Source organism: Monodelphis domestica, chromosome 4, assembly GCF_027887165.1.
Source record: "Monodelphis domestica isolate mMonDom1 chromosome 4, mMonDom1.pri, whole genome shotgun sequence".
NCBI classification, from domain to species: domain Eukaryota; kingdom Metazoa; phylum Chordata; class Mammalia; order Didelphimorphia; family Didelphidae; genus Monodelphis; species Monodelphis domestica.
The window spans coordinates 373,560,560-373,577,348 of NC_077230.1; the positions used below are offsets into that span (position 1 = coordinate 373,560,560).

The window sequence follows — 16,789 nt, forward strand, 5'->3', positions numbered from 1 at the left end:
AACTAATAAAAAGACAAAGACTTGTACTATGACAGCCAAGAGGTGCATCACAGAGACCTGCTCAAAGCTTAACATATGGTCACCTTGGACTTTCGATGGCCACAAATAAGTCACAGTTTCTGCTAGATGCTACACATTGTAGGCCAGTGAGCTTGATTTTTATTATTTTCTAGATTCTAAGTTCAATCATTGAAGAAATGGTTAATGAATATTTAGAAAAACAGGTGAGGATTACAAAGATCCAAGTATGAGTTAAGAACACATCATGCTGGGCTAACCTTATTTCTTTTTTTAATGGGGTTTTTAAGGAGAATGTAGTAGATTCATTTGTCTAGATTTTTGCAAAGTATTTAAAGAAATATCTCATACTATTATTCTCTAAAAGAAAGAAATATATGTACTACATGATAATATATTTAAATGAATTTTTTTAAACCCTTACCTTCCTTCTTGGAGTCAATACTGTGTATTGGCTCCAAGGCAGAAGAGTGGTAAGGGCTAGGCAAAAGGGATCAAGTGACTTGTCCAGGATCACACAGCTGGGAAGTGTCTGAGGCCAGATTTGAACCTAGGACCTCCCATCTCTAGGCCTGGCTCTCAATCCACAGAGCTACCCAGCTGTCCCCTATTTAAATGAATTTGAAACCAGTTAAATAGCTGGACTCAGAGGATAGGCATTAATAGTTCAGAGTCAGCTTTGAAGTTCACCAGGGATCTGTGCTTTTTTTCCCTGTGCTGTTTGGCAATTTTATCAGTGACTTGGATAAAGGTATAGATGACATGCTTATCAGATTTGCAAATGAATCAAAGCTAAGAGGTAAAGCTAACAAATGGAATGACTATGTCAGGATCTCATCTTGACATGCTAGAGATCAGCAAGCTGCCTGTTTTTGTAGCTTTGGCAAGCTAAGAATGGTCTCTTTATAGTTTTAAATACAGATTTTCAGAGCTGCATTAATTTTTTTCTTGAAACCAGCAATACTAAACAGCAGGATATTATATTCTCTTATTTCTCAAGTCAGTTGTGTGATTATAATGTTAAACCACTCTGTAGAAAAGTACTTTTAAATGTTATCTTATTCGCAGAAACCCAGAGTTGGAAGGGACTTCAGAGAGCTAAGTACTCCAATTAGGATTCCCTTCTGTAGCATCCCTGACCTTCTAAACAGTGATCAACTGGGTGCAGGTTGAAGACCCTTAGCAAAAGATGCTCATTTTTTTAACAGAGCCAAGCCCACTTTAGGACAGCTCTACTTTCTTTTTTTAAGTATTTCCTTGCATCAAACCAAAAGCTTGCCTCTCTGTGACTTTGATCCATTGCTTCTTGTTCTCTTTTCTGAAACAGAACAAATCTAATCTTTTGGGCATTTGACAGTTTGTCAGTTATGTAACAAACAGTTTTCATGTCTCCCCTAAGTCTCCTTTTTGAAGGTTCAACATCCCTAGTTCTTTCAACCAGTGTCTATATATCATAGCCTTCATTCCTGTCACCATCCTGGTCACCACCTTATCTCTCTCAGGTTTCTATGTGATCTTATCAGCTCTGGTGTGTTCAGTTATCATCTTCCTCCCAACTTTCTTTTAGACTCTATTTCCACCAAAGTGGTCCTGGAGTCACTGCTGGATATCTCTACTTGGGTATCCCAAAGGCATACCAAACTAAAAAATCCAAGTAACAACTTATTTTCCCTTCAAAACCCATCCCTTCTCCATATTTCCCCTTTCCTTTTTTGTTGAAGATACTTCTATTTTACCATTCATCCAGGATCATAGCCTTGGAGTCATCCCACCCCTATATCCAGTCAGTTGCCAAGTCACTTCTACCTCTGCAGCATCTTTCAGTATTGTCCCCTCTCCATTCCTACTCTCACAATACTACCTCCCTAGTTTTGTTCTTCATTACCTCTTATTCAGATGACTGAAGTAACTGCCTAATTGGCCTGCCACTTTCCAGCCTCTCCCCTGCCAAATTAATATTTCTATGACAGGTCTAACCTGCTCAAAAAGATGCTTCAGTCTGGTATTTTAAATCTTCCACAATCTGGCTTCAATTAGCTTTTCAATTTTTAGTTCATATTACTCCTCTCTACTTCAATAAAACTGGGCTACTTATTCTTTCCTAAATTCTATATTTTCTTTCTCACCTTTATGCTTTCATAGAAGCTTTCTTCCTTGCTTATACTTCATTCCCTTTTTAACTCTACTTCTTAGAATCACTTGCTTCCCTTAAGACTTAGTTCAGGTGCTACCATTCATTTGAAGCCTTTCCTTATTTCCTTCAGCTGTTAACACTCTCTTCCTTCTCAAATTGTCCTGTTTTTACTTGTCTAAGTGTTATAGTCCCACTCCACAGACCAGCAAAAAGAAGCCTCTTGAGCAGTGATGGTGAACCTTTTAGGAGACTGTGTGCCATGCCCTCCTCAAATCAAATGCCATACCCCTCCTCTTCAGACCAAGTGCCCCCCTCCCTTTACCTCAGACAGGGAGAGGGTAGAAGCACTCCCATTGGGCTACTAGGTAGAGAGATGAGTAAAATGAGGAATGTCCTTGGGCACATGTGGAGAGGAGTGTCCTAAGAACTCTGCTTCCCTCCAGCTCTGCCTCCTGTGAGCCACCATCTTACTCCAGATAGGGGAGGGAAGAAGTGCTACCATTGGGCTGCTGGGCAGAGGGATAGTTGAAGTGAAAAAAAAAATGTCCTCAGGTATGGTAGAGAGGAGGAAGGGAGCAGCTCAGTCAAGTCCCTCTGCCTTTCTAATAATGAATTCTGGTGGGCAAGGGTGCGCATGCCCACAAAGAGGGCTCTATGTGCCCTGTGTGGCACCCATGCCAAAGGTTAGTCACCATGGCTCTTGAGGGTAGGGACTATTTATAATTTATCTTTGTATCCTCAGTCCCTGCTACAATGCCTTGCATATAGAAGACACAATATATTGATTAAATTAAATTGTTTAAATAAAGACTTGGAAACTATTCAGTAATTATTTCTTTGACTTGTACCAGTTGGGAATTCAGATGTAATAGGCCCATATCATTCACTAATGAAAATAGACCATTTATAAAAATGTTAGAAGATCTGTTCAATATAAGTTTATTTATTGGCCTAAAATAATATATGAATGCTCTCAGAATAAGTTGACTCTCTGCAGGCTTATTTTTCTCACTAACTTTCATTGTTTTTTGATAAGAGAGTATTGGCTATCATTTTCTATTCAGCATGACTTGTTTTTAATATATTTATGACGATTTTTAGTGACTATCATCACTTATCCTTCTAAGTGATCGCAAACTTAACTATTTAATAATAAAAAGTTTTGTTAGAAATTAACATCAAGCTCAGCATCTTGTCTTTTATGGAATCTACCTTCCCCTTTTTGGATACTGAGGCATTTCTGTCCTCTATTCCTTTATCACCTCTTCCATTCTCCACAAAGATCACTAATTGGAGGTCCAGCACTTATATCCACAAATTTTTTCGGTGCCATAGAATATAATTCTATCCAACCCAATAGTCTTAAGTTAGTTAAACTAAATGCTGTCTTGTGATATCAATTATCTTAAATTTCAGTTTCCTATTAACCATTTTTGTTCTGTTTTTTTTTGTCCTGGAGATCATTGCATTTGATGTTGAAAACAGAAGGAAAGTAGGAATTCAGTATTCTCATCCATAATAATCACTTATTCCTTTCTCATTTTCCTTTTATTCAATTTAATTCAATTTGATTAATAAATTTCTTATTAAACACCTATTGTGTATAGAGTATTCCTAGTGAGTATAGAGTTTGGATGAGTCATGTCATGAGTCCATTGTCTCTTGGGGTTTACAGTCCAAGAAGGAAATATGACATGTAACCTCTGGTCTTTTCCTAAGGTTCTGAGTTTATATAAACTAGGTTCATTCTTAGAAGCAGTTCCAAAATTACTTCTTTGACTTGAGTCATTTGGGCCCATTTTTAGCTTTTCTCAAGGGACCCTCAGCTCCCATGCATATATACATCCAGCTTCTAAAGCAGGGGCCCCCAAACTATGGCCCACAGGCCACATGTGGCCCCCTGAGACCATTTATCTGACCCCCACTGCACTTCTGGAAGGTGCACCTCTTTCATTGGTAGTCAGTGAGGGGAGCACTGTATGTGGTGGTGCCACAAAGCACTCACATACAGTACTACTTCCGGTGATATAATCCTTTGCGTGGCACCTTGTTCTGAAAGTAACTGAATGAGAACGAGACGCCACACAAAGGCTGCACAATGGAAGACGTCAGCATGATGATTGGTGATCTGGGGGAAGGGATTACACACTGTGTAAACTGCTGCCTGGTATAGTGGTGGTAGTGATGGGCCTGTGCAAGGTGTGACAGGCCCATCACAGCCAGCGCTGCAGCCTCTGCTATCCAAGACCATGGTATACAGATTTGTTCATAGTTGTTTTTATAGCCTGGCCCTCCCAATGGTCTGAGGGACAGTGAACTGGCCCCCTGTGTAAAAAGTTTAGGGACCCCTGTTCTAAGGCATAGAACATAAAAATAAGTTAATTACACACAACACATGCTAGAGGGATTTGTACATAAACCCATTCAGTCCAGAAACCCTTGCCTGCTGGTAGGCCCCAGCTTCCATAAGACACCTACCTGTTCTGTCTCTAGAAGAACTACCTTAGGAGACAATCAGTCTTGTCTTCCACAGAATCTCAAAGTTGGAAGGGTCTATCTAAGCCCATCTGTATCTTAACAAAATTTTCTGTAGAACATATATATCTTTTTACTTTTGCTAAGCTAGATTTGAGCTGCTTCCCTCATTCTCTATCAGCAGTATGAGGGGAAGAAAGGACTGGCTATTATTAAGGAGTCAAGCATCTCACCTCTCTGCTGATCCCTACTTTTTCCAGACACTTGGTTGTTCTTGTTTTATAATAATATGTAGTTTAGGCCTCCACCTAAAGCTAAGGTTTTCTCCAGGAGGGATCTCTAAGGGATACTAGGGTCCACCCTCCTCCTCAAGACCATCACAGATCACATGATTCATGGTACAAATGAAAGGTATGGTCCAGGTTTGTTCTTATGTTCCTATCATGTCTCATTTCTTCGTTGCTCCTAGGTTTTGACCTTTTCATTTGTTCTCAGGTCCACAATTCCCTGCAGCACTGATGTCTGATTCCCCTTTCAGTGCCAGTGAATGTGAAGCTCAGCTTTGCTCTGGTCTTTTTACTCCCTTTGAGACTTAGAAGGTCTGTTTGTGACTATACTGCATTGGCATTATTGCCATCTTCCCAAATGCCGCTGCCACTGCCATCTACCTCAGAAAAGTGTTACAGCTCTTACAGTGAGAATGAGTTTATTATCGCATTCTCAATTCTTTTGTTTTAATCAGGATCCATCTGGCACACAAAAGAGCCCTTCAACTAGTTGTGAAGATTTCTGACTTGCTGGGCTCAACCAGTTCCCTCTTCCAGCTAAGCTAGGGTAATTGAATATTCCATATTCCATTTTTACCTAATTCAAGGTGCAGACAGTGTACCCTCCAACAGTCGTCCCCACCTGATGATTATTTCAGTGTCTGGGGAAAAACTTTCCTTTTACCTTTCTGATTTGTCACTTCTTTCATCCCGCCTGGTGAATAGGACTAGGACATACAAATTTCCCTGAGGCTTCAAACCTCCAGAAAACCACAAACACTAGAGAGGAGGGTCAAAGCTGGCAGATGCTACTAGAAACCCTGATGCAAAGGCAAAGACATGTGTTCCTCTTAAAGACACATAGATCAACATAATACATAAGACAGGTACAAATGATAGTAATAGTTAACATGAAGGCAGTGCTTTAAGATTTGAAAACAATTTACTCAAGACAATGCTGTAAGGTAGTTAATGAAGGATTATCATCCCCACTCTTCAAACAAGGAGACTGAGGCTCAGAGAGACTTACTCCAGGGCCCACAGCTAAAACGTTTCAAAGCCAGGGACTATCCCTAATGTAGTTTCCTACAATTTTGCCCACATTGTTTTTGTCACTTTTACTTAAATTTTTGATAGCTTTATGTTGATATCTAAACTGTTCTCATTTCTTTGATATTGAATTTGAATGTTTTCAAGGGATAATTTAACATGTTTCCTTTTTTTTGTAAATTGCCTGCAATATCAGTTTAATTCAATTCAACAAATATTTTCTAGGTGCCTTTTCCACACAAGGCACAAGGTGATGCAAAAATAAATATGAAATATTCCCTGTTTACATTCTCCTGAGGACTGGAGGGGAATGAGAGAACAACATATAATATATGCACAGATAAGTAAACAGCACCAGAAGAGCAATAGAGTACTAATGATCACACAGCATTGAAAGAATCGGGATTCTAAAGAATCTTGACAAACTATTGACTCCAGTTGGCTGAGATTAATTTAGCAAGATGAAATGAAATTCAGAAGAGATAAATGTAAAGTCTTGCATCTGGGTATGAAAAAACTCCTAAGTACAAGATAGAAGCAGCCTGGTTTTGAAAAGCAACTGGGGACTTTATTGTACTACAAGCTCCATTTGAGTTAGCAGTGTGATGTGGCAGCCAGAAATGCTAATGTTGTCTTGGGCTCTATTGTGTAGGATGTAACTTCCATAAATGGGCAGGTGAGAGTCCCATTTTACTTTGCTTTCATCATACCTCATCCAGAGTATCATGTTTAGCTCTGGGTACCATGGTTTAAGGACATGTATAAGCTGGAAAGTATCTAGAGGAGGGCAAGCAGGATAGTCCATAGTATATGATGATCAAGTGAAAGAATTAGGCATGTGTAGCCTAGAGAGAGAAAATCTTGAAGGGACATAATCAGTGTCTTCAAGTATTTGAAGGAGTATTGTGTGACTTGCTCCATGTGGCCTTAGAGAACAGAATGAGGGGTGATAGATAGAAGCTGCAAAGAGGCCCATTTAGACTTGATATTAGGAGATACTTCCTAATGATTTGGCTTATCAAAAAATGCAGATGGCAACTTCAACAACTGATGGATTTTCCTTCATTGGTGATATTTAAACAAAGACTGAATGATTACTTGCCATGTATTATGGAGAGAATACTTTTCTCATATGGTTTAGACTAGGTAATTACTGAGACCCCTTATCACTCTCAAATCTTGTGATTCTGTGATTGAATGGAATAAGAAAGGAGAATAGGAGATGGACCTGAGCTGAGTGGCTTTAACCATGTCTTCTAATCATTTGTCTCTTGGTGACTGATTTTCACCCTTATGAATTTATATCATAAAAAAGATTCTATATGCTAAGTTTTTTCTGATATTTACTTTGAAGAGTTCCCCAATCTTTTTTTACTTTGTATTTTTAATTGTGTATTTTATTTTTTATCTATTCAAGTACATTTTTAACTTTTCTTTCATTGTTCAGGAGATAAGAAAATTTCTTCCTTTCACTACTGAGATTTTATTCTACATTTTTTATGTTTTTTGTTTATGTTTAATTCTTTAATCCAGTCATCTCTTTTTCTCTGGGACCTCAGTCCTAGGCTGCAAACACATAGCTGTGAACTTAGGCACTTTTCAGACTGTCCCTGCCTTTCCTAGGAATACTGGAAACCTATTTGTTTTTCATTCAGAACCTTTTATGACATTTTGGCTCAGGGACCTAGAATTTAAATTCACCCTTGTTGGCTATGTGCATGTGATTATAACTGGCCAATTGTGAACATCTCACGGTAATCATACATGGCTATGGCTCTCTGTAGACCTCTAACTGTGAGTCTCTTTCTGTTGAGAGGCAGGTATTAAGACAAGGTACCATGGTCATCTACTCAGGCTAATTAGATATCTTAGCTCCAGGGGCGAGGGTGTGGAGAAGCAGCTCCTATCACAAATATATTTCTTAGACACCCTACTGTGTACCATTGTGCTGTGCTAGACATTGAGGGACATACAAAGAAGTTTAAGGTGCTGACCCTGGACTCCTCTAATGGAGGAGAAAAGATACATAATACATGTGAAAAGACAATCAACCACTCAAAGCAATAAATGGTAAGTCCCAAGTGAGTGATACACATCAGCACTGTAGGGGTTCAGAGGAGAGAGAGAGAGAGAGATAGCATTTGTAACTGGGATACTCCAAGGGCAGTCACTAGGAGGAGGAGAAATGAGATGAGGTGAGATGAGCCTTAAAGATGGTTAGGACATTTGATCAACAGGCAACCTAAGGAGCTTGATACATAAATCTTAAGGAGATATCTATAAGAATAGGAATGCTACCAATACAGGGACCAGACTATACTCTTTGGCTCCATGGGGATATGAGATTGGGATGGGGTCAGAGCTTAGCGGGAAGAACACATTGGGAACTATGGCACTTAACTTGAATCTTTCTCCCCACCAGCCTACACCCAGCTGCAACCACACCAACTCCTTCCACAATCCCCATCAAAGCACCTGCAACCCCAGTTTGTCATCCAGCAGCAGCAGCAGCCATCTCTACAGCAACAGCAGCAACAGCAGCAATCCCAACAGTCCCGGCCCCCATCACAGTCCCAATCCCAGCTTGCCTCAGCTCTGCCAGGAGTAACCATACAATCCAGCCCTGAAGTCCATGCTATGTCATTAGGTCCATCAATCCCTACCCTCCCACTGCAGTGTCCTACTACCAATCAGCACAAATCTGGCAACAGCCAGCAAGGGCAGCCATCCAGCCCAGAGGCTGGGCCCCAGAACGGACATTCTGAGGGCCTACTCCACACCCCCCAACGCAGGTTCCAGCACACATCAACTGTCATCCTCCAACTACAGCCTGCTTCATCAGCGGTGAGTGAGCCAGGCCCCAAGGTCTGTCCCTCCTTTGGATAGCCACAGCTCAGGCAGATCACACCCAAGTTTGGCAATTTTCCTCCCAGTGTGGGATGTGATGCTAGGTGGGCTAAATGTTTTGAATCTGCCTGGGTTTTCCAAGAGCATCTTAAATGCCATTTATCTGTAGAGGGGCAGAATAGGAAAAACTAGATCAATATATAAATATAGATAGATAAATAGATAGATAGATAGATAGATAGATAGATAGATAGATAGATAGATAGATAGATAGATAGATAGATATACAACCCCTCTGAACCCTATAGGGGACAGCTTTAAAACTCCTTATCAATTTCCCATTCCAGAAGCTATGTCCCAGTGCTTGGCATCCCATCTTCAAGCAGAAGTGTTCAAGGGAGGGAGGGTTAGGGGGAACTCCTAAAGAGAAGAGACTATCCCTCTCCCCTATTCCTTGACAGACCCAACAATGTGGTCCAGATGCTTGGAAGGAGACAATGGCCAGGGAGAAGAGCCTGCCTGAGACCCTGTCCAGTCCATCAGCCCAGCAACCATCCACCCTCACCCCCCCACCTGCTGGTCCACTGCAGCCCACAAGTTCTGATGTTCAGCAGTCTCCAGCACATGGTAGGGAGAGGAGACAGTCTTCCTCAGCTGCTTCTTGGACATTTGACATGGGTGCCATAGTGGGTGGGAAATTAATGGTCATGGGCAATACTTGGAAGCAGCAAGGAGTCAAGGCAAATAGGATCTGGAGATGGGGGAAAACAAAAAGAAGTAACTAGGGGAAAAGGGAGTATTCAGTTCACTTAAAAAAAAAAAAGAAGAGGCTGAAAAAGCAGGAGAAAAACAGATGAGAACCACAGATGTAAAATCTGAACACTGGGTGCTGCACCTCAGTGGAGTTTGTAGTATCTGAGGAAGGGTTGAAGGGGAGAGTGGGGATAATTCTCCTGAAAAGTAAGGTTCCATATCCCTTATGCTCAAAATGCACAGGTCATTGAGCAAGTGGTTGGGGCCTGAATTAGTCATATGAGTTACCTCATTGCTCTGCATGTGCAAAATGTAACCTAACTTTGTTGTTTGTTTGAGAAATACTGTGGTGGAATAGGTTTGAATCCACATTTGGTCACTTATCACCTATGAAACCTTGGCCCTTCAGTTTACTTTCTTGCGCCTCGTTTCCTCATCATGGGGGAAGGGCATGAAGTTGTACTAGATGGGATCCAAGGGCTTTTGGGGCTAAATCTAAATCTTAATAGATTCCAGGACTTTATACTCTGCAGTAGTTATTATATACCAACTGAAGAATATTTTGTGTCAAATATTTTGTACAATAATAGCTTTGGCCACATAGGCATAAAATCTAAGAATTTGGTCCAAGAATTTGAATTAGGAAATCTGGCAAGACAGCCTTAAGTGCTGAAACTCGTGGATGAAGGATAAGGACAATGGCTAAAAGCCATGAGGGTTGGAAAGTGGGGGTTTGCTATAGGACCAAAGAGAACGCTTGGATCCAACATAGTTATAGTATCCACATAGGATCTAATGCCCACTGCTAGGATTGCCATCTGCCCAGGAACGGCTATACATAGATTTTTCTGTGTTCTCCATGTCAAGTAGCTCTGCCAGAATCCTGCACCCTGGTGGAAACTGTAGCACTACTTCAGCCTCCTGCTGGATTTCCACCCTTTCATTTCTTGCTTTTTCAGACTGTCTGCAGAGTGGTCTTGGCCCAGAGTTCAGTAGCATCAAGAGCCACCTATAATTCAGGAAGACATTTCCTGTCAGTGCCCTGAGTGTTTATCAGAATAGAGAAAGAGGAGAAGGGAGAGGGGAGAGATAAAAAAGGAAAATAGGATTTAGGTAAGAAGGAAACAGGAAAAAAAAGAGGAGGAATGCATGTGAGGAAAAAGTGGAGGAAAGCAAATGAGAAATCACAAATAAAAAGGCTCAGGAAGAGACTCAGAAGTTCATCTTTGAGATTTTAACTTCAGGGTCTTTGAACTTGTTTTTTAAAAATGTTATAACTATTTCAACATATATTTTCCTTTATCATCTTATATATTCTCTGCATTGAAAAGCATTATTCTGAGGAGACCATATGCTTCACTAAACTCTCAAAGGCCTCTATGACACCAGCAAGGCTAAGGATCTCTGACTAGTTCAACCTAATTTCCCTATAGATAGTGCTGTAGCTTCTGCCTGAACACCAAGGAACATACTGCTTTGTAAACAGCCCAGCCCATTCCTCTGTAGTACAGCTCTCCTCAAAAAATTTTCCTTCTTTCCTGAATCTGCTGTCACAAAACTTTCATTCATTGATACTAGTTCTCTGTAGGAAATCTTCCATATTAATGATCCTTCAGGTATTTCAAGACAGCTACAGTGTCTCTCCCAAGTCTTTTCAGACAAAAAAAAGTTTCCTCAGCTGTTTTTCAGCTCTGTTGCCCTCGTTTGACTCTCAGCCCTTGCCTACACATCTTGGTCCCCTCCTCTGAATATGCTCTAGTTTGTCAGTGTCCTATTAAAATGTGAGGCATAAAAGTTCATAATTTAGTCAGACTGGTTAAGACTTCAAAGATCATTTAATCCAACACCCATTCCACAGAAGAGGAGACTAAGGTTCAGAAAACTAGGAGGACTTGCTCAAGAATTTATGGTAAATAGCAGAAGTCCTCCTTATCAGGTGAACAGTCTCTAAGCTAAGTTTCCAAGGCATGGTCTGACTAGGGTAAATTAGCATAGAGACCATTGCCTTTCTTTGTCAGAAGAGAGATGTGTTCAATTTCACTGCTGTTTCAAGCTAGCTCTCTTCTTGACCTTGGCAACCAGATTGATGAAAAGGCTTGAACCCATGGTTAACCTGGTGAAAAGATGACTTAGAGACATTAGAGTTGTCTTCAACTATTTGAAGAACTTTCTTGTGGAAGAGGGAGTAGACTTGTTTTGTTTGACCTTAGAGGGCAGAAGTAGGTAGACTACAAAGAGGTAGATTTAGGGCTTTTATTCAATATCCTTAAAAAATTTTTGTTTTAATTAATAAAAATCTGTTTTTCAGCCTTCCCACATTCCCATCCCCAACGAGAAAAATAAAACAAAATAAAACTATTGTAATAAATACACATAATTATGCAAAACAAATTCCTGAATTGGCCATGTCCAAAATATATGTCTCAAATTTTCCATAACCTCTATGTCAGGAGGTAGTTAATTAAAAAATAGAATTTTGTTTTCTATTTTTTTCCTGCTGGATTTTGTTGGTAGTATCTAAAAATGCTGGCGATTTCTGTGGATTTATTTTTTATTCAGCAGTTTTGTCAAAGTTTCAATTGTTTCATTTAATTTTTTAGGTAACTTTCTAGGGTTCTCTAAGCAAACCATGTTACCTGCAAAAAGTGATAATTGTTTTTCTCTTTGCCTATGTTTACTCCTTCAATTTCTTTTTCTTGTCTTTTTGTTATCATTAATATTTTAAGCACTACATCAAATAACAGTAAGGATAATGGACATCCTTCACTCCTGATCTTGTTAGAAAGTCCCCATTATAAATAATGCTACTTTTTGTTTTTAGATATTTCTTATTATATTAAGGAAAGGTCCATTTCTCTTTTTTTCTAGTAGTTTAAACACATATGGGTGTTAGAGCTTATCAAAAACTTTTCCTGCATCTATTGATATAATCACACAGTTTTAATTGTTCTTGTTATTAGCATAGTTATGTTTATAGTTTTCCTAATATTGAACCATTCCTGCATTTCTAGTAAAAACCCTACATCCTTGTTGGAGACCCTATGGCACACATACCATTTCTCACATGACTCACTCCCTGTCCAACCGCCCAATGGGAGCACTTCCTCCTTCCCCTGTCTACAGTAAGGCAGGGGGCTCACATGTAGTGTGAGGATTGCACTTGGTCTCTAAGAGGTTCACCATCACTACCCCAAATAGTGTATGGTCTTGACATATTACTGTAGTATCTTGCTAATATTTTATTTTAAAATGTATTAATATCCATTGAGGATATTGATCTTTACTTTCTCTTATTGACTTTTCATGGCTTAGGAATAAAGACCATATATTTGTATCATAGAAGGAATTTGGTAGTATCCTAAATTTTTCAAGTAGTTTATGTAATATTTGAATTAATTGTTCTTTGAATGCTTGATAGAATTTACTTAAGTCCATATTGTCCCAGATTTCCATCATCCCAACCACCACAATACCCCTCCACACTCCCACTTCAGGAGTTCATTTATGGTATTTCTTTTTTTGAGATTAGGTTATTTAAAACCTCTTTCTTGTTCTGCATCTGGACATTTTACATTTATGTAAATATTCATCTATTTCATTTAAGTTGTCTGTTTTATTGGCATATAACTAGGCAAAGAGTTTCCAATAATTTTCTTTATTTCTTTTTCTTTGTTGTGAATTCATCTTTTTTCATTTTTGATAAAGGTAATTTGGGTTTCTTTTTAAAAAATCAAATAAGCTAATGGTTTATCTATTTTTTGTATTTTATTTATTGGTTTTTCCTTGAGAAATCAGCTCCTGATTACAGTGATTCCAGAGATTATTCTTGGGGAGAGAAGCTGCTTTCAATTTTTTTACAAGTTTTCTTCAATTTTTCTAATTTTGGTCTTTAATTGAGATTTTAAAACATTGTTTTTCTGGGGGTTTTTTTAATTGTATGCCCAATTTGTTGATCTGTTTTTCCTCTCTTTTTTTGATGAAAGTATTTAGTGCTTTAAAAATTTTCCCCTAAGCATTAATTTTGGTATGTTTTCTCAACATTGTCATTATTATTAATGAAATTATCTATTGTTTCTATGATTTGCACTTTGACCTGCTGATTACTTGGGATTAAGTCATTTAGTCTTCAGTTAATTTCAATCATTGCTTTACTTACCCTTTATTGAATAGTCTATTACTGTGATCATAAAAGATGTTTAATGTTTCTGCTTTTTGGCATTTGTCTGTGAGGTTTTTATATACTAGTACATAGCCAGTTTTTATAAAGATACCTTTATTGCTGAGAAATATGTATACTCTTTTATTCTCATCTCACTGGAGAGCTCTCATATCTAACTTTTCTGTTGTGGTTAGGTCTTTACCTTCATGATCATTTTTGATTTTGTTAGATCTGCCTAGGTTGGAAGGGATACATAGAAGGTCCCCTACAATTAAAATTTTGCTGTCTGTTTTTCCCTGTAACTTATTTAGCTTTTTTTTTTAAGTTTAACTTGAATTTTTTTCTTTTTCTTTTTTTTAAACCCTTACTTTCCATTTTAGAATCATTACTATGTATTGGTTCCAAGACAGAAGAAGTGGTAAAAGGGCTAGGCAGGGGTGGGTGGGTGGGGGTGTGTGTTAAATGACTTGCCCAGGGTCACACAGCTAGGGAATTCTGAGGTCATATTTTAACCTAGGACTTCACCCCCCATCTCTAGGCCTGACTCTCAGGCCACTGCGCTACCCAGCTACCCCCTTAAATTTTCTTTTAAATTTAGATGCTATGCTATTAAGTGCTTATGTGTTGTGATGATATTCATTGTCTATGATCTCTTTGAGGCATAATATTAGTTTCATTTTATCTCTTTAAATCAAATCTGTTTAGTGCTACCTTTTCTGAAGTTATCATTGCTGTTTGCCCTTTTTTACTTCAGCTAAACAGTATTAGATCTTGTTTTAACTCTTCATTTTAACTGTCTGAATCTTTATACAGCACATATGCTTCCTATAAACATATAATGTTGGATTCTGCTTTCTGATCCATTCTTCTGTCCCTTTCTGTTTTATGAATGAATTCATTCCATTCTAATTCATAGTTGTTATTGTTGATTGCATATGTCCCTCCATCTTATTCTTCTTGTATACTTTTTCCTCCTTGTACTTCTTTTTTCTTTACAAAGTAGAGGATGGCAGTGAGAAGATAGCAATAGTACTTTACATTTGATGTAATCTTCCTATCAAGAGTCTTTTTCCTACTTTCCTTTTAAACCTTTCTTCATAATCTACCATCTCTGGTTTGTTTGTTACTTGTGACCAGTGCTTCTTTGAATCTGCTCTTTTTATTTCCTCCTTCTCCTTCTTGACCCCTTCCTCTTTGAATAATCTTTAACTTGTACACTCCTATTATGGGAAATAATTTCCCAAGCCCTTCCTCTCCTAACCCTTTCCCCCCTTGTGTATAACTTTCTCCCTTCATTTCCTTTCTTCTTTTAAGATAATCAAAATATCACAAAACCTCTCCTAGGCCCTCAGTATTATTTGACTTCTTTTTTGATTTCTGATAATATTAGGGTTCTGAAAGGACATTTGTATCTTCTTACCCTATTAGAATATAAATACTTCTTCCTTGTTCAGTCTTTTATGATTACTTGCTCATATTTATCTTTTTCTGTTTTTCTTGACTCTTGTTTTTATTACAAAGTTTCTACTGAGCTGTGGTCTTTTCATCAAGAATACTTGGATCCCTCTCTTTCATTAAAGGTTCATTTCTGCCTGTAGGATTATGCTCAGTTTTCCTGGGAAGTTAATTTAAAATTTTAAGTCTATTGCCTTCTAGAATATTGATTTGAAAGCCTTCCTCTCCCTTATAATGGTGGTTACTACATCTTTTATGATTCTGATTGTGACTCCTTTGTATATTAATTTTTTTTTGGCTCCTTAAAGTTTTGGGGGTTTTGTGTTGTTTTGTTTTTTACCTTCTAGAATATTGTTTTCCAAGTTTTCTACTCCTTTATAATGGTGGCTGCTACATCTTTTGTAATTCAGTGTGCCCAAAACTATCTGATCCAGTGCTTAGCACATTGCCTAGTATGTATTAAATACTTAATAAATGCTTTTTGACTTATAATTGCTTGATGATTCAGATCAAAGTCTGATCACCACCCTCCTAATCTGAATTTTGCAAGCTCCTAACCTAGGTTCGAGTCTGTGTAACACCACTGTGGGCTTGCCTCTGGTTGGAGTTTAGTGGACTATTACTGATCCTAGCCAATATCAACTAATTTGGAAGTCTCTGAAGCTTTAGAGTAACAGGACTACAATTCTCCCCTTAGTTGAGCTCTTTGTCCTGGTTGTAGGCTCCATAGTGGTCTGGGTGGTGGATCTGAAACCCAACTCTGGAGTCAGGGAAACATAGTTTATATATTACTCCTACTCCTTACCCAGAAAAGAGCCTCAAGCTTTGACCAAGTCACCTTCTTTGCCCTCACTGGATCTTTTCCCTGCTCTGAGTACTCTGGGACATAAATGACAGAGCTTCCAGGTGGTACCTGTTCTGCTCCCTCCACAGATCATCCTATGTTGGATGAGATCTCCTGTTGGCCTAGTAAACAACTGCAGTCTTAATTCAGTCCCTGTGCTAAAAGACTGTGGATACTTTCCTGGCTAGACACTCTCCTCATCCCCTCTTCCCCCACTCCCAAATGTCAATAGAATTCCATTTCCTTGTGTCAATATGTTCTGGAAAAAATGATTTACTATGATTTTCCTTGGATTTTCCAATCAGGACTCAGTTTGCTGCCCTTGCTATGTCTTTTGTTGAGTAGTGGCAGAGGGGGGAGACGGGAGGGGGAAATGACAAATGGAGCTAGAATGTATTTGTTCATCCTAATCTGCCATTTTGATTGGTATCTCTAAATTTAAGTGTAATATAAGGAAAAGTTTCCTAATAATTAGGACCATCTAAAAGTGGACTGGACTGCCTCTTTGGTAAGTGGATTAACCCTTATTAGAGATAATCACACAAAAGCTGGATTATCACTTGTTCAATATATTGTAGAAGGAATTCTTTTTCAAGTATATATTGGCCTATATATCTGCTATGGTCCCTTCTAACTCTGAAATTCCATGATTATATGACCCTATACTTGCACAATTTATTTTCTTTTTTAGCCTAAACACATTTCAACCCTTCAATAACTCCATGACCTCATCTATGTAGGCCTTCCCCACACTATGCAGAATGTAATCTCCCCACACCTCTTTATCC

General features: G+C 38.7%; 1 protein-coding gene across 18 annotated transcripts in view; it reads left to right on the plus strand.

The window, feature by feature from the left end:
- The window catches only part of PHC2 (polyhomeotic homolog 2), a 212,797-nt gene that overhangs the window by 165,148 nt on the left and 30,860 nt on the right, over nt 1-16,789 (plus strand). For 14 of the 18 annotated variants that reach the window (XM_056795342.1, XM_056795337.1, XM_056795347.1 and 11 more), the window contains 2 exons: nt 8,366-8,787; nt 9,252-9,417. The exons of the other annotated variants lie outside the window; for them this stretch is intronic. In XM_056795342.1, the coding sequence (XP_056651320.1) occupies nt 8,366-8,787; nt 9,252-9,417 (588 nt within the window). The remainder of the gene's footprint in view (nt 1-8,365; nt 8,788-9,251; nt 9,418-16,789) is intronic. 18 annotated transcript variants of the gene reach the window in all.